The sequence below is a fragment of the Crassostrea angulata genome, chromosome 6, assembly GCF_025612915.1.
Source record: "Crassostrea angulata isolate pt1a10 chromosome 6, ASM2561291v2, whole genome shotgun sequence".
In the NCBI taxonomy this organism is placed as follows: domain Eukaryota; kingdom Metazoa; phylum Mollusca; class Bivalvia; order Ostreida; family Ostreidae; genus Magallana; species Magallana angulata.
This window is the reverse complement of record NC_069116.1, coordinates 37,008,445-37,032,366: the sequence shown is the minus strand read 5'-3', so window position 1 is coordinate 37,032,366 and position 23,922 is coordinate 37,008,445. Positions and strand designations below refer to the sequence as shown.

At 35.9% G+C, this 23,922-nt stretch overlaps 2 protein-coding genes and 1 pseudogene across 2 annotated transcripts; 2 read left to right on the top strand and 1 right to left on the bottom strand.

Annotated features, from left to right (window-relative positions):
• Window positions 1-2,108: 2,108 nt before the first annotated feature.
• On the top strand, window positions 2,109-3,860 carry LOC128190620 (uncharacterized; annotated as a pseudogene).
• A 2,524-nt stretch (window positions 3,861-6,384) lies between these two features.
• Window positions 6,385-12,928, top strand: LOC128189876 (serine/threonine-protein kinase MARK2-like). Its single transcript, XM_052861660.1, has 12 exons — window positions 6,385-6,654; window positions 9,257-9,364; window positions 9,482-9,681; window positions 9,793-9,848; window positions 9,949-10,081; window positions 10,224-10,342; window positions 10,433-10,566; window positions 10,664-10,841; window positions 10,930-11,159; window positions 11,257-11,910; window positions 12,016-12,155; window positions 12,252-12,928. Exons 1-12 carry the CDS (start codon window positions 6,385-6,387, stop codon window positions 12,442-12,444), a joined length of 2,415 nt encoding a protein of 804 aa, XP_052717620.1. The 3' UTR covers window positions 12,445-12,928.
• A 2,229-nt stretch (window positions 12,929-15,157) lies between these two features.
• Window positions 15,158-19,748, bottom strand: LOC128188828 (uncharacterized protein C56G2.4-like). The gene is made up of 9 exons (XM_052860108.1): window positions 19,245-19,748; window positions 18,718-18,978; window positions 17,493-17,719; window positions 16,833-16,998; window positions 16,657-16,761; window positions 16,374-16,494; window positions 16,067-16,188; window positions 15,484-15,727; window positions 15,158-15,391 (listed from the first exon to the last, which is right to left on the bottom strand). The coding sequence occupies exons 1-9, from the start codon at window positions 19,666-19,668 to the stop codon at window positions 15,196-15,198; spliced, it is 1,866 nt and encodes a 621-aa protein (XP_052716068.1). The 5' UTR covers window positions 19,669-19,748; the 3' UTR covers window positions 15,158-15,195.
• Window positions 19,749-23,922: the final 4,174 nt, after the last annotated feature.

Genomic DNA, 23,922 nt, shown 5'->3' with positions numbered 1-23,922 from the left:
AGTATGCGTGTATTTTTCAGAAAAATAATGTCTAAGATACACTTATGCCGAATTTCAAGTTGATGGGTCTTAACATAGCGGAGATAGACGTCATTATTCTTTCGAATTCGCCAGTTTATTTTTACTCGGACATTTACCGGTCCAGGGCCAACGATGGGATTTTGCCTCTGACAACAGCAGTATTGCAACAAGTGGAGAATCATTCGCACTAATCTTTTAAAATCTCACATCAAACGCACGCTACTTACATCCTTAAATTCCGATAAAATTCCGTAAATACTCTCCAAACTGAACTTTTATTCTGCAGCCACATTGACTTCTGACAGGGCCAGCCATTTTGACGTCTTCGAGAAATACTGATTCTGATTGGACCATCAGGAATATTAACCAATATTAACCAATGAAATTGAGTTTAACATTTTCTATCACAATGGCCGGTCTGGTCAGAAGTTGATGTGGCTGCAGAATAAAAGTTAAGTTTGGAGAGTATTTACGGAATTTTACGGAACGGTGAATGTCCGAGTAAAAATAAACTGGCGAATTCGAGAGAATAATGACGCATGTCTTCGCTATTTTAAGACCCATCAACTTGAAATTCGGCATGAGTGTATCTTAGACATTATTTTTTTGAAAAATACACGCATATTGCAAGTGTTTTAAAAAATAATTGATTTATTAGGCTTTTGAAGCGAGCTGGTAGTATTTTTTATCTGGGCCAGAGTTCGACCCCTTTCTTTATTTATGGTTACATTGAAATAAATGTTAAAACGGGCTTGGCCCCTGTGCAACAACCTATGTATTAATTAACATTGCTCAAAGCTGTGTTCATAGGGACCGATTCGCGTTATTAAAAAAAAATCAAAGTTAAAGCTTTACTGGCAGTTTCTTGTGGTGCTCTTTTTTTAATAAAACAAGTTTCTCAAGTAATGGTAAAGTAAAGTAACTAAAATATAATCACGTTTGTTGTCGCTGTATAGCTATTATATACGCCCTTAGTCAGGGATATGAAACATACACGGAACAGCAATATTAACATGCTATTTAGTTCGCTTCCGCGACTAAAAATATAGTGCCAGAAACTTAAATCTGTTATATGAAGGAGTAGATATAATTTATTGATTATTTTGCAAAAGTACATATCAAGTTGGTTATGTAACCAATTGAATGTTTCAAAACACGTGACGACGTTTATATTTGTGCTCATGCGCTGTGTTTAAATAAGCTAAGTTTGTTTGTACAGAAAATTGAACGTCGCAGATTTCCAATCCAAACATAAGGGAAAATATACGCTGAATGTAAAAATTCATATATTAACATCTACCGTGTAAGATTCCCTCAATTTCTTACGAAAACTTACAGTTAATTCATAGCTCTGTAGAAACTAACAGGACTTAAATCGACACGCCAATTTGGTCGTAATCATGGATAGCACGACATTATCATAATGATGTCAGACTCAAATTCCCACTGAAGACGATTTGGCTGTTTCTTTAATACAACGTACTGATGTACAATAACAGTAATTTAGTTAATTTAACTTACATTTTACAATCAATCTATTAATTCATTAAAGAAAGATGTAAATATACACAATGATTATGATTACATCGACGGCGGGGGGGGGGGGGTCAATCGCTTTAATAAAAACTGATAAGGTGCAATCTAATTTTGATAAAAACTAAAATAAAATTGCACGACCTATGTAACAATTTACCGGAGCGTTCTTATTATTTGCCACTCAACAAGTATATTGATTTAAGGTGGAATAACACATCATCACAAAATGGCTGACCGCTAATCGAAACGACATTTCGTTTAATCAAAAGGATTTTATGGACTGAAACATGTAACTTACTCCATAACCGAGTGGATAAAGTGTCCGACTTGTGATCCGTAAATCCAGAGTTCGAATCCAGCTGGAGCTTTTGTTGCTACTGGAATAATTATTTTAGATACTCATTTATAAAAAAATTTCAAAAAATACATTGGGTAAATCATTTGCTAACTAGAAAATTAAATATATGCAATGTACCGAAATAATTCTTATCATATTTGATAGTAAAGGTGAATGCTTATCATATCGAACCAAATCACGCAGTCTACTTGAGTTGCATACGAACATGGCGCAATTCAAGGCACTTTTTGCATTTGTCATTCTATTTCACTTATTCATGAATACTTTTGGACTATCGTCTGTCAAAACTTGTAGAGAAAGGCTTGACAGTTTAGAGGGCATCGTGGAAAGCCTAAAAGAAGGATTTGCAAAGCACAAAACAAACAATGACCATGACGACATGATGTTGAAAATCAAACTTGAAGGCGAAAACAGGGAGCTAAAAAGGAGGCTAAAGACGTTGGAAGCCATTGTTATGACCTCTAGCAGACGGATGGAGGAACTGGAAGCCAGGATAGTAGAATTAGAATCTACAGACCGGTTTCCGAAATTTGAATTTGACAAAGTGAAGACCAAATCAAATCAGACTGATGCTCCGAAAGAAAACACGCTTATTAATAAGAATTCCGAAACATCGACAACTGATAATTTAATGAAGATACATGTACAACGCAATAATTCGACTACAGAAAGTAGTGTCGGACAGTTCAAAAGGATACCATACATACCGAAAGAAAGGAGTGCGACGACCACAGGTGGGGTCTGTTTAAAATAATTTATTGTAAATACAGTTTATACATTTATATGTAAGTAAATAGCGTGTGAATGCAATTTACAGGTAAATTTCTCTTTTGGTTGATTTTTATTTGTTTTATTTAAACAATAAAATGCTTTCTTTGGTGATTCATTCGGGATATGAAGGTAGGACATTGCAGTAAAAATACATGTAAATTTTTTCTGCAATGTTCGTTACCTTCATAATCCGCATGAATCATCAAAGAAAGTATTTTATTATATATATAATCATCTTTCTTTTCACTGATTAATAAATTGATTATGAAAAGTTAGTAAAATTAACTAAATAACTGTAAATGTACATATGTACATTAGCTAAAAGAAAAAGCCAAATCGTCTCCTGTGAGACTTTGAGTCTGACATCTTCATGATTATTTCGTGCAGTCCGTGATTTTTCTGAGGTCGCTATTGGCTTCGACCAATTGATGACTTGTCAATTTCAGTCCTGTCAATTTCTTGTCAGTTTCAGCCGCTATAGATCGTAGCAATAAACGGGGCGTGTAGATTTCGGTCTTGCTGGTTTTATAGAGCTATGAATTGACTACGAAATATTACTTGGTAGATGTAAATAAATAAGTGAAATTTCATTTTAGGTTTTGATCTGTTGCAACGTTTAGATGAGAAGTACGTACATGTATTTTATGATTGTTTCTGTACTTGTACGCATTACAGGAACCCAGCCTTCTCCAACAGAACACACTGCCTTTTCTGCATACATATCGATATATCGGACAAACACAGGAAAAGACCAAACCATCAAATTTGACACCATTGTAACAAACATTGGTAACCATTATAGCAGCTACTCTGGGATATTCTCCGCTCCACAACATGGCGTTTATGTGTTCACTTGGACTCTCCACTGCTGGAAGGAAGAATACCTTTACACCCATCTTGTTGTCAATGCCAGAGTTGTCGGGGCTGCATTAACAGACGCGCTTGGTGCCTCTGATGTTAGAAGTACTACAGGTATTGTGGTTGTGGAGGTGAACCAGGGCGATATAGTGTTTGTTCGTACCCACCCTAGCAACGGTCACTACGACCTCTTCAGTAACCAGGACTGGCGGTCATCCTTTAGCGGCTGGAAACTGTTCTAAATCCTGAATCAGAACTATCAACTTTAGCCTTATTTAGAATATCTCATGTTTTTTGTAATTCTATTGAAAGGTAACCTAATAAAACTCAATATATTTGCAATTGAATGTCATCTCTTTTTTAAGATATCGGGTCAAAGGAATAACTAAACTCATGATAGCTGTGTTTACTCTCTCTCTCTCTCTCTCTCTCTCTCTCTCTCTCTCTCTCTCTCTACCATATTCAACTCAAACAATATAATGTTTTTTAAAAATACATTGCGGAAAAAAAATACAGAACCCGCGATAGCGGGTTATGTAAAGGATTACTTGTACATAACTAAAGAATTAACCTATAGGGGTAATCCTCTTACCGGAAAGAAATCACTGTTAAAAACAAAGTTGATTTGATATTTTCTGCTGAACATATTTCTAAAATTTTCGAATTTTCATTTAGAGCCTAGCATGTTGCGATTGTAATTCTTAAATTAACCTTCAAAGTTGACATCATTTTTGCAGTAAAATGGTCTATTTCTGCATGAATTTTGGCCTAGAAATCAATATTTTGATAGGTTTTGATCAAATGAATAAATTAAGATAGCATTTTTAGGGACAATCCTGCCCTTAGGTCGAAATAAACAAAAAAATTACAAAAGGTTTTTAAACTTATTTGTATTATAGAAGTAGTGGTTTACATACTAGTAATTATACGTGATACACCTTTAAGGTTTGAATAGCTCAGTTGGTTTCACATTTCATATTCGTGGGGGAGGACAACCAACGAATACTTCGAAAATTGAACCACCACAATATCAGCTGAAACAGGCAATTGATTATGTATATTAACATGTTAGCGTACAGGGTAGCTACGAGATGTCTGGGAATCAGAATGAAAATCTTTTAAACCTAATACATGTTGAAATGCAATCTCGCCATGAATCTTAAAAAAAAAAACAATTGTTGAATTGAAAAGGGTCAAACAGAAAGCAGTCCTATATACCTGGCTGGTAATGCGAATGCAAAGTAGGTCCTCGAACCGTCTGGTGCTGTGCCAATGTTGCTTCTGTTTCATGGTATCAATGCTCATTATCAGCCACACACGCTAGTTCCTTCTAAAAATCCACAAATTTATGATGCCACAAGTACAATTGAGTAATTCTTTTTAAACAAAGTACTGTATTCATGACTCACAACTTCAAAGTTGGATGCATGCTGTTTCATAGTTTTATTCAGAAACTCTGACATTTGAAAACCGAATTCTGTAATTGTTTCGACAACAATGCAATAAACTTAGGTGCCTGTGGTTCTGATCTGTGTTTTACATAGAAATAAATCAATTTGACGAACAAAAAAATATGTATACATATACAAGTTTTTTTTTGCAATGGTCGCTACATTGTACCTTCATAACTTGCATGAATACAATAATAATACGTTTTACAAGCCATCATTTTCTATATCAAAGAAGGCAAAGGGGTTTGACTTTATCTAATGGAAAACCTTCTACTTGTATTAGTACACATACTATACCTGCGTTTCCGAAAATTGAGCAGAACTAAATATAACTTCTTACGATATACTGAAATGGACTTCTTAGTTCCTATCTTATATGTTGATATGGACGTCTGATAAAATCAATAATTTGGGACTTGAATCCATGAAATAAAACGCGTAAATAAAAAAGAAATTTAAGAAATTCATTTTACAAGAGATCTTATAACACGCAAAATATAGCAAAATATATGTCTTCTAGATAGTTATTTAAAGTTATTTTTTTTTATATAATTACTATACCGGGTACCCCGGTAATGTTCACGTGTGCACGTAAAATACAAGTCTAGGCTATATCATATCAAAATTTATATATGGTACACTATTGTACGTGTTATTAAATAACTATAGAACTGAATTCCAAATAATTTTTTAAATAAAATATCCACCTTTAAAATTAAATTGATTTTTTAAATGTAAGATTCACAATGAGCACAGTGACATTAATTTTTCATGCCATCAGGTTTTTCTGTCAAGATAAATTAAATCTGTCACGACCTTTATTTCGTGGGAACGAATTTTATTTCGTTGCCACGAATTAAAAAAAATATCTCAAGCATATTTAAGATATATACTGTATATGTGCAGATCAAGAATTTTACTAAAGATCTTGATAGCCTTAGCTGAAAAATGAAAGATTTATAATAATATGGCCTTTTAACAAATGTAGGTCTTTGTTTTTTTAATTCAAAAGATAGTTTTTTTTTTCTTTACAAACCCTGTATGAGCTTCTTCATGGGGGGGGGGGGGGGGGGGGGGGGTAAATGAGCACCTATGCTTAAAAAATATTTAAAAAATCGATGCCGTGAAACACAATTTTTTTATGCCAATAAAGACATATATTTATTTATATTTCAACTCAAATATTTTTTTCCCATTTTTTTTTGGGTTTGTTTGTTTCGTGTACAATATAATAAAAAAAATGTAAATTTTATATAAAACGAGACCTCCCTTTTATCCCAACTATCCATGACACGTGACGTCACATAAATCCATGACGTCATAATGTTAATTGAATTTCGGGAAATCATACATAGCGACATTGTTGTGTAAGATAGAGCGAATCTGAAAATGAAGACAGAAGACCGCTATAGAGCGGGAGCGAAAGCGCGCGGACAGTCTGCTCCGAGAAAGGTGCACATCTTTGAAATCGCACCTCGCGATCCTAACTATATTTCTACGGATACTGTGAAAACGGAACTGTACCATCACGGATATCGTGTGATCAAATCTGTAGGCGAAGGAGCCTATGCCAAAGTAAAGCTGGCCGAAGTCATGGCCAAGAAATTGGCCCGGAATGAGGCCTTAGCAGATATGGTGGAAACTACCAATGCTCTGACGGTATGTGTTAAATTTGATAAACATTAGATAATTAGTTAGGCCCTAGTCTGAAAAGATAGATTCTGACATATAGACTGTATCATGAGTGTCGTCTAAGTTCAAAAGGTTCAAATAATATACATAATGTATGAAGTGAACTGAATTTAACTGAGTTACGTTACATGTAGCAAACTTGAATGCAAAGCTTAATTGCAATGTAATTTAAAGTTCGCTGTTTGATAAACATATACCTTAAAAGATCGAAGGCAATTGAAATGCAACCTTTATATGGTGGACAAGTCACATTGAACGAATGTTTCAGTGCACTATACTAATATGTAAACGGTGTGACCGTTGGACCGAGCGCAGATTTAACACAGTATAGTTTGATATTTGTACAACAATTTATTTGAAATGGACACAGTGGATCCGCCTACTTTTAGAATCATTAGCAAAAGTTAAACTAAACGTCGCGTGCTCAGTCTACATTATGACGTCATGTCTCGTACGTAAAACGTACAAGTTTTGTCTTCGGAAACAGCCGAAGAGAGTTACGTGATTCCGACAAAATTTTATTTCTTCTTTCATTTAATTCATCACGACTACAGGTAATGAAAATTGAATACTTTATTCAGTGTCTATATAAAAGATCAGTTCCTTGATGTTTATGTTTTTATATTCCATCTGATAATTTGATAAGATATACGTAGAACTAGTCGTATTTCTTGATTGAAGCACTATTTAAACTTATCTGTTTTTTACTTTAATTTTTTAAAATTTAAATTACCTTCTATTGAAACATTGGAAAGTTTTTAATCGAGTTTAGGAGCAATAAACATCGATAAGTGCCAGTCAATCAATGATCAAACTAACTTTTTAAAAACAAAATGGCGGCCAATATGGCGGCGCCCAGGGCTGGAAGAAATTTTTTTAGCCCTTAGTACCCCTGAATCAACTCTCATTTTTCACTGATTTTCTTATATATACGTGTTACCATTAATCCTCGCTTCGCGAGGCGGGCTTCGCCCGCCTCTCGCTGCGCTCGGTAATATGTAAACGGTGTGACCGTTAGACCGAGCGCAGATTTAACACAGTGCAGTTTGATTTTTGTAGAATAAAATTTATTTGAAACACACACAGTAGGATCCGCCTGTTTGCCTATTCAAATCAGTAGCCGAAGTTTAACTAAACGGCGCGTGCTCAGTCTACATTATGACGTCATATTTTAGACGTAAAACATTCAAGTTTTGTCTTCGGAAATAGCCGAAGAGAGTTACGTTATTCCGAACTTGTATTTTATTTCTTCTTTCATTGTTCATCAATTTAATTCATATGAATGTCGCTGTAATAAAATTAAATACTTTATTCGGTATCTAAAAGATCAGTTAATTGACCTTAATATTTTATTTTCCATCTGATAACTTGATAGGACATACATAGAACAAGTCGTGTTTCTTGATTAAAGCACTATTGAAAATTATCTGGTTTCCCTTTTAATTTCTTATAATTCGAATTACCTTCTATTGAAACTCTGGAACTTATTTAATCGAGTTTAGGGGCAACAAACATGGATAAGTACCGATCAATCAATGATCGAACTAACTTTTTAAAAACAAAATGGCTGCCAAGATGGCGGCGCCCAGGGCTGGAAGAATTTTTTTTTGGCCTTAGTACCCCCGATTCAACTTTCACTTTTCACTGATTTTCTTATATATACGTGTTACCATTAATCCTCGCTTCGCGAGGCGGGCTTCGCCCGCCTCTCGCTGCGCTCGGTATAATAATATGAAGGCAATTTTAAATATTAAAGATATTGATCATATTCATCTTTTATGAAAATATACATATTTTTGTGAGACTAAGTTTACAGTAGATAACTATTATATATACTTCAAAGATACGGTATTACTTTGACATAGGACGAAATCCGTGATTTGCAGTGCATAGGCGTCGGAACCGGGGGGGGGGGGGGGGGGGTTGCAAAGTTAGACCTAGCCATTAGGCACATAGCATCATAGAGGGTTCAGCCCCCCCCCCCCCCCCCCCCCCCCCCACACACACACACTTTTTCTCGCAGGAAATATTGAGTAGTTGGAGTCATAAGCATACTAACCCCCCCCCCCCCCACCCCCCCCCCACCCCCCACTGATTAGAAATTTCATGATTTTGGGCATTAGGTTTTTTTTTTCAATATTTCTGAGGATTAGTCTACCCCCCCCCCCCTTTCAGTTTGCTTCCGACGCCAGTGCAGTGCCAGTCTGAAACTTGAAAGAAATTTTTTTTGGGGGGGGGGGTGTTTATTGTATATAGTGAATGACAGTACGTAACTGAGCTGCATTAAAGATACATTATGTAGCTCTAAGTAGCCGCTATCATAGTGTACTATATTCTATAGTATAGCATAACATCATTAGTGAAATTAAAATCACCGTTTTTCATTCAGTAAGATACATGCATAGATGTGCACAATATCATTCCATTATGATTATATTACTATACAAAACTGTCCTACTGTATATGAACATTTATCCTGTTTTTATGTAATCACTAATTGCAACATGTCATGCCCCATGTTTTTTTTATGTTATATTTTAAATGTGTAATTTTATTTTTTTGTCAAAAGGTTGCCATAAAAGTCGTCAACAAACAAGCGGTGGCCCAGGAATTCGTCACCAAGTTTCTGCCTCGGGAATTGGAGAATCATTCCCAACTTCAACCACATAAGAACGTGGTAAGTCTATCCATTTGTTAGTTTGACAATTTGGAAACTCGGTAAAGTGAATTAGTCAATGATTATAAATAAAACACTCTAAACAAGTACAAAAAGCTAATTTGTGCATGTATGTAGGTGAGAGTCTTTGAATCCATCAACACACGAGATAATGTGTACATCGTGATGGACTACTGTCCAAATGGCGATCTGTTGGATCTTATAAATCGCCACATTGGAGAAAACCAAAAGGGGATAGGAGAGGAGAAATCTAGGCGGCTGTTCGCCCAGCTGTGCAGCGCAGTGCAGCATATCCACAATGCTGGGGTAGTTCACAGGTAAGATAAGTAAAGTTTACCTAGATAGCAGAGAGAGAGAGAGAGAGAGAGAGAGAGAGAGAGAGATATGCTTTTGCATACTTTATACTTTAATGTTTTTTTTTCTTCCAGGGATATAAAATGTGAAAACGTATTGCTAGATGAAAACGGTGATCTAAAATTGACTGGTAAGAAACTTTTTTTTTCTTTTCAATAAAGTATTTTAAAAATGTGAACAAAAGAAAAATAGATAAATTTGATACATTTATCTATGAAACACCATTTCAGATTTCGGGTTTTCTTATCGTTATGATGAAAAAGACACAATGCTAAGTACATCGTGTGGGTCCTTTGCGTATACAGCTCCGGAAGTGATCCGAGCTAATGGCTACAATGGTTTCCGGTCTGACATCTGGAGTCTGTACGTATAATGCTTAAGTCTTTTGCTGAAATTGAAAACACTTGTTTCTTTTATTTACAATTCTTAAAGATAGCAGACAATACATGACTATGAAAAAAAATGTGTAATCTAAAAATTCAATTATGTATTATTTTTTCTGTAGGGGGGTCATTTTGTTTGCAATGGTTAATGGTCGTCTGCCATTCAATGACGCGCAGCTAGTAGAGATGGAGGAAGAGATGAAGATGCAAAGACTGAGATTTGAACGAAACATTTCGTTTGGTAAGATTTCCTCCCATTATCTGTTTTTGATGGAATGATCACGGTCCACAAAATAACAAAAACTCTTCAAGTCTTTGCTTTTCTCAACAGAATGTATGACGTTGATAAGAAAATTGCTGCAGTTTTCTCCACAAAATCGCCCTAATATTGGAGAAGTGCTGAGAGACTGCTGGCTGACTGGGAAGAAACCCATCCCCAGACAGCTGAACCGTCCACAGGTGGAGGTGGGTAATACGACTGCAGGAGAGTTGTGATTTGGACACCACACTCTAATATTATATGCATGACTTGTATTTGTAATTATTGTATTTTATGACACAGCCTTCAGTGAATTCGACCGAAGAAAAAAAGAAACACAATGCTGCTGTCAAGAAAAGCTCGGGTCAGAAATCCCAACCGGCGTGTTACAAAACACTCGCACACAGACAAACGGCCGTCACGGGAACCGTAACTCTGAACCAAGAGGCCGGAGAGACAGTCTTCCTGAAGAGTCGCAGACGTAAGTGCTTAACTGGTCTGATTTATATTGTTAGCTAAAATAAAACTTGCAGCTCTTTCTAATTTAACAGAATGAATGTTTATTTTAGAATACAGTCCCAAACGCCCAAATACATGGCCAGTGGATGCGAAAGCCAACCCACAAGGTTCCCCTCCCCCACATCGCCGCTCACCCACCAGGAAGCAGAGGACAAAGGTCACCAATGCTCAAACAAGTCCTAACCCAAGGCAGGCGATAGAGGCCATGTTGGATAGGAGGATTCGAGAAGGAGAAGACACTGATTTTAGCAAAAAAGTCCCACTCTGGTTGATACAGAAGGTATGTTACGCAAATAATGGTTATCAAATACTATGTTTACATATCCATCCGTTGATAGATGTAAAGATATGTATTCTGAATTGATGCTTTCTTGTAGGTTTTGGAAACAGAGCAAGAAGCTAAAAAATCAGACAAGAAGGAAACAGAAAACGGTAAAGTCCAGGAGCAAAATCACGTCGTTGAGAAACGCATTCAGAAGAAACACTGCAACGAAAAGCCATTCATTGGACGAAAACAACACGATCCTGCTGTTAAGGACAACCCAAAGCCGGAAGCTATTTGTCCAGCATGCACAGCTTGTGGGCAGCAAGCTACAGTTGCTCGTGCAACCTCTCCAGCAAAGATTGTGGTTGCTGCTCAACACAAAGTCAAACGCCCGGCCGCCCAACCTCAGCCACAGCCAAATGTGGATCATAGGAAAAACAGCGCTGTTCAAAATCCACCTAAGGAAAGTTATGCTAGTGCTAAGCCTGTTGCAAACAATAAGGTCGTTTCTCCACCGATCAAAAGCGACCTACTGAATATAGAGCCCCATCCACCGCCCAAACCAAGGTCGGCCGCCGTACCCCAGAGACGAAGATTGATCTTCCTCAAGGATGAAAGCGCTCAGAAGGAAACCGCTATGAACCCTGGCACCAAAGTTAGGGTTCCTAATGTTTCCCAGAGCGAGGGGAAAACCAGCAGCCATCCATCAAAGAAGAAGATGGGAGGGGTTGATAAGAAGGAACGCTGCGCTGTATTAAAGAAAGTGGTATGTGATATTGTTGACATGAAAAATCTGTAAACAAATCGTTCAATATGTTCTTAAAATGGAAGGTCAGCGAGGCTTTAGTGTTATATGAGTGTATTTTTTCAGTCACCAGAATTGCCTCCAAAATTTAAAGAGCCAACTAGAGCCGTGGTCAGGGAACAGGACCCGACCCCCGCCGAGCGCGCCAGGAGCTGCCGCAACCGCCTGATGGAGATCTACGGCAACAATGACACCGCTAGCGACAAGTAAGTGACAGAAACTCGGAGTGTAAAAGTAGTACATATAGATGATAATCAGACGGTTGATAACAGTGTTAATTTAATTAATGTTTTTTACTACAGGAAACCTCTTCCCCCTTTGGTTGTCAACAACCAGGCCTCCATGGTCAAAGCTGGACGTAATGGATTGCAGGGGAATCCCAAGCCGCCCTCTGCTACCAGCAGGAAGACCCGCCTGCCAGAGAGCAGCATTGCCAGTTACAGCCGATCCACACCCCCTCACGTCAGACGCAAGGTGGTCATCCACTACCCCTAAAAAGCTTCCGAGGAAGGAAAGCAACATTCATAGAATAGAAAGGGGAATCTAATTTCAATACATATCTTGTTTTGATTGATATGTACTTGGGGTTTATTTTTAGATGAAGAAATTTTAAACGTGAACTTTGAAAAAAAACCGATTTAGTATTTTGGTGCAATATGACATCAGATAATTAATTTCCTATGCATATGAATGCTACAGTTGATTTGCACATTTGAGAGCCTTTTATTGGCACCGAATTTAGCATTAGATGTGTGATAATTAGTTTTGATAACGATTTTCGGTGAAACAATATAAGCGGGTATTTCAATCCCTTATTTTCACCCGTGATTTTTTGTTTAAGAGGTAAAGATCATTTTATTTTAATTTTGGTGCAATATGACTTATCAGATGAATAATTTCCTAGCATATAGATGCTACAGTTTTGTTGCACGTTTGAGAGCCTTTCATTGGCATAGTATTTATCATTAGATGTGTGAAAACTATTTTTGGTAACGATTTGTTGGTGAAAGGATATAAGAGGGTAGTTCATTCCCTCATTTTCACCCGTGCTTTTTTGTTGAAGAGGTAACGAGGTAACATTTTTGAAGTTTATTTTTAACTAGCTGCTTTTTACAACAATGTTTGAAACATGTTATTGAGATTTTTATATCCTTCTCAGCTTGGTTTTGATGCTTTACCTATTTAAATCTAAATGTTTTAAGCTACATGGTATACCATAGTTTTGATGAAACAGTATAACTTTTGCAAAGAAAATTGAGAATTTACTAAGGATACTGGAATCACCATGTCCGTCTGTCTGTCTTTCTGCCCCTGTCTGTCTTTCTGCCTACATACATCACTGTCCGAGTTCGCTTACAAAACAAACGACCAGACCCGGGTCCAAAGATTGGCCATAATCTTAACGCTGTGTTCATCTCCGTTAAAATCAGCTGAAGTCCAAAGCCATATTCTTATTTCATGGGTTATCCATAGTACTTCTAGTAACCCGAGGAATAAGACCATTAGTCAAGTCGAGGCCGCATATCAATTACAAAGGTTTCCCCATAACCTGATTGTGTGCCAGGGCTCGGGCCCGAGCTCGTTCGAAGAAGATGATGGCCATCTCATGATACTAGCATTACCTGGGTCTGATCCAATGCATCAAAAGCTCCCACTAAGCATTTAGAGTCATATCGTAAATCTGAATCTTAGCAATTCGCCGTGTTTATCATTTTTTTAAAAACTGCGGCATAACGCGGGGGTATTGGTCCATGGAAGACAACATTTTTAAAATGCAAAATATCAATCAAAATTTCAGCTGTTTTTTGCCAGATATGATTTGTATGTTTGTATTGCTGTATTTATCATTCTGAAGGAATATTGAAATATTTATTGAATAAAATATCATTGAAAAAATTGATGCCTTGTCTTGTTGTACATGTATATGTAGTATTGCAATGAAATTGTACGTATGATTCAATATCTCGTTACAGTTCTCTAGGTACATGCTGTACAAAAATAGGTCAATCCAACTGTACATATCGTCCATAAACATACTTCATGAATTTTAAAACTGAATTTCAAATAGCTTGTTTAAGATTTCAAAATCCCTTTCACAATTCTCTTGTGGAAAAGGTACTTTAGTAAATCTTAAAAAGTTTGTAAGTAAATAAATATCCCTGAAACATAGAAATGTTTACCGGGTGAACTTTGCAGTCAGTCAACCACGATATAGGATAATATGATAATACAGGAATGACTCTCCCTACGTAGTATATTGACTACATTCTATACTGGTCGTTCAAAAAGAAACCAAGAGTTAATTCTTCCTTTTTTGAGCAAAGTGATTATCTATTTATATGGATAAGGTATGCGCCTAAAATCATCAATTCTTATAACGATAATAGGCCTGATTCACTTTCTTAATCATGTTCATTAATTGTACTGTTCAAACGGTCTTATGGGTAGTTAAAAAAAGACAATATAGTTAATTAATGGTTTTGTTAATGAAATGTTATTGGTAAAACATTTTTGACGTTTTGATAAACATATCTATCTTTAATGTAAACAATTACAGTAAATCTAATTGTAAGAGAGCCAATGTTATACATGTTAATATGAACTTTTGCCATGGCTTTCTTTCTTAATGTCGTACTATAATCAAACGAAGACATAATTAGCAGTAATTTCAATCAGTTTGCAAATAAAAATTAATTAAGTTTCTGTATATGTAAAAATTATAAAACTGCAAATATGAAATCACGACGAATAAGCCATATTTTTTTGCTAAAAAAATAATTTCTTTGATTTTCTCCCCAAATCAAATAATGTTGAAATCTCAATTTTTTAAGTATTGTCATGTTAATCTACGCACCAAATATTGACTCGTTTTTGTCTCGTTGTGCACATGAGCTGAGGCCACGTGTCTGATTATAACTAAGCAGTGTAACTTACTATTGCAGACCTGAGTTGCAATGGTACTGTCTTCCCTCAACGGAGAATTTGTGGAATTGCTCAGATTTTAAAACTACGTTTGGTCATTGTCAGCACAGACGTAGAATAACTAATAGTAAACTGTTCGCTATTTTCATTTCACTTTTGAACTTCTGTGCAAGTATAGTAAAATTAAGGTATTCTTACATGCATGAATGTTCACGACGCACAATTATAATTTTCTACCTATAACCTTTAAATTTGCATCAGTTTTATCAACAACCATACGCACAACGAGTTTTAAAGAGTGTATTTTTTGGTGAGCTAAAGACTCTATCCAACGACAACAATACTTTCATGACAGTTAGCACTGTAGCCAGAGACGCCATGGCAGACAGCATGTTCATCCATTCCACGCTGTGTGACGTATAAATGACGTATGTAGGCGTCATTGTGCGCAATCATCCAACGCGCACCACTCAGCGTCATGTGGTTGTTGGCCACAAAACGATTTATGTCAAAAAGACATCTGCAACAGCCCAGAAAAACTGTTACATAGATACAAAGTTTACCATACTATCAAAGATTCATTTCATTTTACATACGTTGACATATACTCACCTTCCCTGGCAGTGAGGTCCGGCATAACCATCGACAGTGGAGGCATCTACCGGGGACGACTGTTTATACAGAAGGAAGTAGTATGTGTGGTTCTTGCCCGGTGGTGGCATTGGTCCAATATAGGGCAACACAGTCTGTCCATTTTGAATGTTGCCGTCGGGTATATTTGTTACCATCCAATGAATAATGGGGGAATGGCTCTTGCTTACGTCGGGATCAATGCAAATCAGAGTATAAGTATCAGCTGACAATACATAAAGAAACTTCAATTAATAATAACACACAACAATTGGATGCATATGTAAATAGAAGCAGAGTGATTTTTTTTATTGTTTTCTATGCCTTCTATGCCGTACGACAGCATGAATCTACATTATAAGAAAGTAAACTTACAAGTATTAGTAAGTTTTGTACAGAAAGTGGGTTTAAAACCCTTAAAGAAGACTATGCATTTTATGTGTATAATTATTGCAAGTAAAAACAGACGACGTATTTTCAGATCGCTTTGAAGAATGAACAGAAAGTTTGCGTACTTGCAAGATTCGAATTGTACGGATGCCTTAACACAAACCGTAAAACTTACTGACTCTATTCAGCGAAATAAGTCCAGCCTTGTAGAAACTTATGGTCGGGGCTGCCTCGGTGCGAACGTCTGCGGTGTCAACATATGTCGGTGCCAGAGACTTTAGAGTTAATGTTTTCGCACTACAATAACGGTACACTGTATAGTGAGTTTATCAATTGTATCACAAGCGGGGTTTTTCTGTTTATTTAGCAAAAAATTTGTTTATTTATAGACGATTTTAAAACTAAAGTACCAATAATTACCAGTACTGTATAGAGACTTTTGTTAAGCGTGTCATCGCTGTGTGAGGTGTAATTATACTCACGTTACAGTGTGTGTGGAGCAACAAGACGTGTATATTGTCGCTGAGGGGTTGAACGTCACAGACAAAGCCACGTCCAGGAACGTATCAGAGTGAATAAAGGAACGGTTGTGTTTTAAAAGTGCTAAAATAATGAAATACACAAAAACAATCTTTACATGTATAAATTTAATTTAATATGATGATTGCTAAAACTGAATCAGCGGTGAAAATGTAACTTTTCCGCCCTTCCGCGAAAAACATTGATATCACACGTGACTGGTGAGCAAAAGCTGTCACTGTTTACCTTCAGTTTCCAGGTATGGACACAGGTCGGCTATGTGCAAGTCCACCAGACCCTCAATGGCGTAAGGATCCCGGACAACATTTATCCAGTTCAGAGCTACTGGACCTTTTAACGGAAAAAAATGTATAGACAATCGGTGATATTTGATTTCTGATTAGTTGTTAATATCAACTTACCTGTCAATTCAAGGGTCTTCGTGATGGCTGCTAAAGCTGTCGTTTGCAGGAGAATTTGTTTGGTAGCGTCAGAGACTGCCAGAGAACTGGACTGCTTAAACACCAGAAACGCAAAAGGATTTGGTTCCGTCTGGGGTGGGATGGGGTGTAAATATGACTTCAGAACCTCAGAATATTATAAAAAGAACTTGAGAGATATACAGGTAAACTTGTCAGTAAAAGGAGTTTGCTTGCATTACACGAGTTCTAAAGATTTGTTCCATCATCAACAGACGATTTCAATTTATTTAGATCAATAGATAATTACACTTTCGGTGTCTTTTTCTGTGATAACACCACGAGTCGATTTTGTGATACATTGTTCCATTACATTTCATCAAATTGACTATTTTATTATTACATGTAATTCGTACAATTGCTGGAAATTATATAAATATAAGTAATAAAAATACCATTCTTTGAATATTATGAGGTGTTCATTTACGGTTGGGCGTGATCAAATCTATCAAAAAGCCATTCGAGCTTTAATGGATTTTATCATCCCTGACCTTATTTGATCATCTCATAATGCTCAAAGATCCTCAGATTAATAAATTGATCAGTAAAACTATCATTATTCATTAACTTTTGGGATGTTTTTGTTTAACCTGTAACTCTTACTTGTCCTGATGAAATTTCTCCATGGACAATGTTCACATATATACCATGAACGTATAAATTTCCAACGTCATAAACAATAAGAGAGTCAAGTTCGCTCTTTGCAGCATGCCACTGAATTTTTGGAAACTGGTGTACGTCGTAAGCTTTATAAACTCCGTCACCGGGCTGGACTTCAATGTAGTTACCATTCCAAACTCTAATTTTTGATCCACACGATTCATAGGATCCTGAAAAAAAATAAAGTGGGTCACATGCATCTGCTGAGTCTCACGGTCGATATATTATTTTACCAAACTTGTATCCATCGCTTGTAAACCAAAAAGTATGAAGCATTAGGGCATTTTGAAGTATTTTGCCCAATTCTTAATTGTAGCCAAGTGTTGCTATAATTGTTTTATTAATTACTAAATATATTTTGCTAACTATGCTATAAAAATGCCATGACTTGATTTTACAGTAACAGAGTTTATTTCCTGAATTTTTTTTTTAAATTATATGTAGGAGGGCCTTCAAAATGACTGTTGGAATAATAGAAATATTTAATGACATATAACTTCTAAAATATAACATACGTTATAGAATGGTCTTCACACAATTGGCCATTCTACTTCTAACTTTTCTAAAATCGTGATACACGTAGTTGTTTGTTGATTACTAAGGGCATATAATGTATTGTTTTGGGAAGATCGACATTACTATCGTGTATCCATGGTGCAAGATACATGTACATGTATATGAATTCTACGAAGTCATGACTGCACGCACACAATTTGGTATATATTCCCACAGGGGCTAAGCCCATTTTAAATCTTTTAAAAAGTTATCTTTGGATACATACTGTTGTACTCTAAATATTTTTAAAATTTCTAATGTAATTGTTTTCATTAAGTATCATCCTTCTGGAAACAAGAATTTATATGCAACAGTTAAAAGCCAAATGAGAATTTGTATGCTTATTATGTCAAAACAAGCATGGTGTACAGTCAATTTTTAACAAAATGTGTACATGTAGTCTGAGTCTTATAACACCCGAAACTTTGTTTCATTTTCTTTGGTCTTGATCCATTTTATTCCACTCTTGAAATCCATGTTCATTTCAAGCATAAAGTACACACTTGGTCTAAAATAATTTTTTATTAATGATTCCAAAACTTTTCGCATTGCTTAAAAGTGTTGCAAGTCTATTTGAATATCCAGGTTTATTATGAAATAATCTCAATAATACCTTCACCATGCGTGTATGTAATGTTGACAGTTCGGTCCAGTTGCGATAGATCAAGCTGTAGACGACTTGCTATGCTGTCGGCTGTCCCCTGGCGGGAATTGGTACAGTTGAACGACGTGGCGCTTTCTTTCGGACACACGGTGTTGTAATTGGACCCAAACCAATATGTGGACGTGTTGGTGGCTGCTTTCTTGGTGTATTCTAAGCATGGTTTTTCTGTATATTTCTTCACATCGGTGGAGCAGGTAGAAACACCTGGTTCTGTTATAAACATTCACATTTTCATTGAAAGCTTATGATTGATATTAACGACTCGTCAATGGTTGGATATATTCTTCAAATTTCTGTAAGGTTCGATAGGACAAAGGGTTCATTTGAAAATATAGTCAAAGCACTTTCACAAAATTTTGTCTAAAATTGGTTACAAATGATTGTCAGTTAGTTTTATGGTTTTTTAACTTTCAAAAGTTTTAAAAACCGTTTAGAAGGAAGTTTATAAATACCCCCAATCCATTCCGAGTACTTACGAGGACAATGGCTTCCATCACTAAAACGGTCACAGCTGAGATTGCTAGGCCAGTTGAATCCATAAAATGTAAACAGAAAAGAACATTGTGACAAAGATTTAACACATTCCGTTGCACATGGCGGCAAAACAGTATTTGTCAGTGGATCACATTTCGGATAGAAAGCGCTGCACAGGAACGGTAGAAGGGATGGACTACAGGAGGAATCGATCAGATTCAAGAACTGATGAAACTCCCCTTCAGATGCCGTATAATCAGAATGGCCGAGGGCATTTGGAAACCTTGTGAGATTGTTAGATCCTGGTTCGCTAGTACATTTGTTATCAAGCACAGGTACACACTGATTTGCAGCCGAGGTTACCAGAACTACATGAGAAGAAAAAATGTGGGCAACGAAACAAAGATAAAGTTTTAAATTCATCATTGCTTTCGAAAAACTACATGGAAATTTGTGAAAGTTCACCTCCTTTTCGTGAACATAGGCTTAAGAGGCTAACACGTAACTCTAGTTCTTATCTATCTTTAAGATACCGAACCTGGCGACACTATTTTTTCGGTCAATAACTTCGTGTAAAGTTAATATTACTATTTGTTTTAAAATTGATTGGTGTAGGTTTTTAATTTAATTTGCACGTCAGAAAACATTTAAGTTCCTGTTATATAGAAAAAAAATCCACATTTAACCAACTTTAATGAAACTACGGAACCAATCAAAAACTGTTTATTTCAGAGGCGAATAGGAACAAACAATATGGAAAAAAAATGCTACCAAAAAAAGATAAGCATTGTCGTCAACTAACTAATCTGTTTTAGATAACATCAAATGTAATAAATCATAATCATTTGACTATTTATTTTAGTTAATTGTTTATAAAATCATTTTATCGCAATCCTTCCTCTTCCTCCTCCACATGCTTTTAAGTACAGTTATCAATACAATTATAAAGGAGGAAACGTTTATCTTCCTCTATTATCTTCCCATTCAGGTGTTTATGACTGAACAAGATGTCGATGAAAGAAGAAGCATCAGTTATTGCCAGAACTTTAGAAAGCATTGTATCTGTAGGAGACATGACAAACAGCGTTGGCGGAACTAGTGATGGAAAAGTTTCATCTATGTTGTTTGCAACCAGCCTCATTGGGGTTATGGCAGCTTGTATTTTCACTTACGAGAATTCTGTTGCGGAAGACGATAACATAACTGATTATGAAGAGGTATTGTATATTCTGTTGGCCCTTCTGATACTGTCGACATTTTTCTGGGTTATTTATATCACGTTGAGCTACGTTCGACCAAACATGATCATCCAACACGTTGACACTGGAAAGAACCGCACGACTTCATTAATATGTGGCTTTCTGTGGATATTTGGATTGGGAGTGATGCTGTATCAATGTCTTAACATCATCATTAACTTCACATGCTCCGAAAACTTTAATGGTAAACCCAGGATAAGGTATCAGCAATCTGGGCTGAATAGAATAGTACATTTCGTGTCTGTGTGTATTCAATTAATCGCCATCACTCGCTTATCAAAATGTATTCTGAAAAGAAACATGTTCGTAAATTATTCCTTGTCATTGATTCTGCTGACAAATGTGGCAATGTGGTTTTTCACGAGTTCTAGAATTTTATTTGACAGAATAAATAAAAACGTTATCAACGAAACTGGTGAAATTCCGGAAATTCAGTGTTATTGGAATTCAACGATTCAGACCCAAATACTACAAAAAAGTCACTCTATTTTCACCTCATTGATGACCAATTCCAGTCTTCTCACTGTATGTGTAATTGCTGACATGTTACCAGAGATATGCGATTCTCGTATCTCGTATGACCCTGCATCCAGTGGTGGGTCAGGTGAGACTCCGAGTGGTACAAGTATTCGATCTAACAGCAGCATAACATATCATTGGATCTCACTGCGCAGACTGCTTAGACGTCGAGACCTTACGTTTCCCGTGTTAGCCATGATGACGTTACTTCCATGCCTTATAGTGTTTATTTGTAGCTTATTTCAAAACATATTCACAAACTACACTATGATTATATGCTGGATGTTCTTCTCTACACTGTCAGCATGTGCCATGGCTTTAACAACTTTCTACGGTTTCAGCATAACGCGTCAGCATTCCTTTACCACAGGGGCAGTTAACCACAATGGACTATTAAGAAAACCAAACCTAAGTATACTGTTTTCTTTGGGAGACATATCGTACTGTGTTCTTATTATCATGTCAACAGGAAATCATGTATTTAGCTTCCTCTTCTTACTGAGGTACTCGATAGAAATAACCCAAGTGTTTTTGCAAACAATCTTTATGATTTATCTCACGAAACTTCAGAAAATAGATCCGTCTCTTATAAAAGGACTAAGCATTTTTCTGACACTCGGAAACTTTCTGTTTTGGATTTTCAGTGAATACTCTCGTCATCTAGATGACCCCACTAAATATTTTGGTACTCAGTGGTTTTCTTTCAGGGATGCATTTTTTCCCGTGTTATCCTTCTATAGATTGTATTCATTCATGAATTTTTCAAGATACGCTCTTTCATAGTATTTAAATATCGTCAAAGTTTTGCATGCAAATCAAATACGAGTAGCTATAGGCGACAAAGAAAGATATGTGAAACAAATTCTACTTTTAAAAGCATTTAATGCTTACATGTATCTTTAGATATCGTAGGTCCTATAATAAAGCAGACCGCACAGACAAATTGAATATCACGCGTTATCGCGGTTTGATAATTTGTCATCACGCCCTGGTGTGTTATAGGACCGATGATATCCAAAATTAATAATTCAATGCTTATAGCTATATTCATATTAATGTTTCTTTATCTGAAATATATTGGTGTATCGTAGCTATAAAGCATTATATACGCTCTTAGTCAATGATATAAGACATAGACGGAACAGCCATATCAACGTTACATATATAGTCCTCTTCTGCTACTTAGAACATAGTGCCAAAAACTCTTTCTAGAAAATCTTTTATTTTTAACCAATAGATATGATTTAACGATTATTTTTCAAATTGATTATGTATAAGTTTGAACGTTTCATTTAATTTAACACTAATAAATATATTCAAAATGCGTGATGGGGTTTATAGTTGTGCCCATGCGCTGTGACAATGCTAAGTGTGTTTATACAGAAAATCGAACGTCGCAGATTTCCAAATACAGGGGGAAATATACGCTGAATGTGAATATAATGCATTAACCTTAGTTTGAAGTAATACATGGGATGTTGAAAAAATTAAATAAAAGAAGCTACATTCACTTGACAACAAGAATTGCCAAGTAACCAAAATAGTCTTGCACATATAGTGCTTATTTCCTTCGCGCGCACATTGAACACGTGCGTCGTTCATGCCAGGTGCATAACGTATGCACTAGACTCCGGCATTACATCTTTAAAAAATACATAGTAAATAAACGATAATAAATCCAATAAAGCAACAACGTCTTGATAATTTTATTAATATCTACAAATATCACGGCATGATCTACCACAGTGTATGATTTGCGAGTAAACGTGGATATAACGGAAACGTTCTACCATGATCGAGGTTTTTTTGAATATGTGCTCCTGGATTTCAGTCTGTTTTTGTTGATAAGTCTTTCGTTGGCTATTACCTTTCAGTGCAGTTTTGATTTTTTTTTTCTTCTTTAAAACTATAGATCTCTGCGCTCAATTTAACGTGTTCAGGGGAATAAAATATCTAAATGCGGTGAGGCATGAATAATACTAGTGATATGAGGCACGTCCTATGTAGCGAGGAATTGAAAACTAGTATGGCGTTATTGGAGGGTAATAATAAGTATTTATGAATTCATATTAACTTTAACTTGCCCATATCCATTGTTATTAGGACTATTCGTATCATTACCGAAGTGAATACCGAAGAGATGGAAAAAAAACCAAACTTACATGGACATGTATTATAACAAACTGTTTTCAAGAACCACATTGAATTTTAGTTTTATCTCATTTTTTCTTAAAATTGTTCTAAATCCCTTAACTTACAACCTGAATACTTTGGGTTTTTCGACGGTTGCATATTAGATATCTAATTCTTTAATTTTCACCTCCGATTAGATATTTGAAGTTATGCGATAAAAGAAACTAGTCCTTATTACTTTGTTTACATTTTACAATACAGTTACAGATATTTTATTACTTAAAAAATCATTGATTGACTTTTTCGGATCGGAGGGGGATAAATACGGATCGGTATATCTATATACCCCCAAATCAAATTCATTATTGATATTTTTATACATCATCATTCGATTTATGTATGACTTAGTTATTGTACGTACAATTAAATCGGTGCTATTTAACGGGTTATTTTAGTTACAAATAAAATAAGTACATATTTATTCGTGAGTTTTTTATTAGGTTTCTTTCCTAATAATCAAGTAAAAATCAATAAGTGCACTGAAGTATACAACTTCCAACATAACATGCAGTTATTATAAGATTTCTAGGGCCTGTTATAGAACAAAATTAGTACAAAGAATCAACACAGAAAATCAACCTCTAACCAACTAACTGTGGACTGGAGTTTAAACAAATTCTGTTTGTAACCACTGTACATATGCTACAATCTCAATTCACCAATACACGATTAGTTGAAATTCATCCCCAAAAAACAAAACAAAAACAGA

Coding starts and splice junctions, on each gene's coding strand:
- LOC128189876 (XM_052861660.1), top strand. CDS start 6,385: ATGAAGACAGAAGACCGCTATAGAGCGGGAGCGAAAGCGCGCGGACAG. Junction 6,655..9,256: donor AAACTACCAATGCTCTGACG/GTATGTGTTAAA, acceptor TTTTGTCAAAAG/GTTGCCATAAAAGTCGTCAA. Junction 10,842..10,929: donor CTTCCTGAAGAGTCGCAGAC/GTAAGTGCTTAA, acceptor TGTTTATTTTAG/AATACAGTCCCAAACGCCCA.
- LOC128188828 (XM_052860108.1), bottom strand. CDS start 19,668: ATGATGAATTTAAAACTTTATCTTTGTTTCGTTGCCCACATTTTTTCT. Junction 16,999..17,492: donor GAGAAATTTCATCAGGACAA/GTAAGAGTTACA, acceptor TAATATTCTGAG/GTTCTGAAGTCATATTTACA. Junction 16,762..16,832: donor GAAGACCCTTGAATTGACAG/GTAAGTTGATAT, acceptor TTCCGTTAAAAG/GTCCAGTAGCTCTGAACTGG.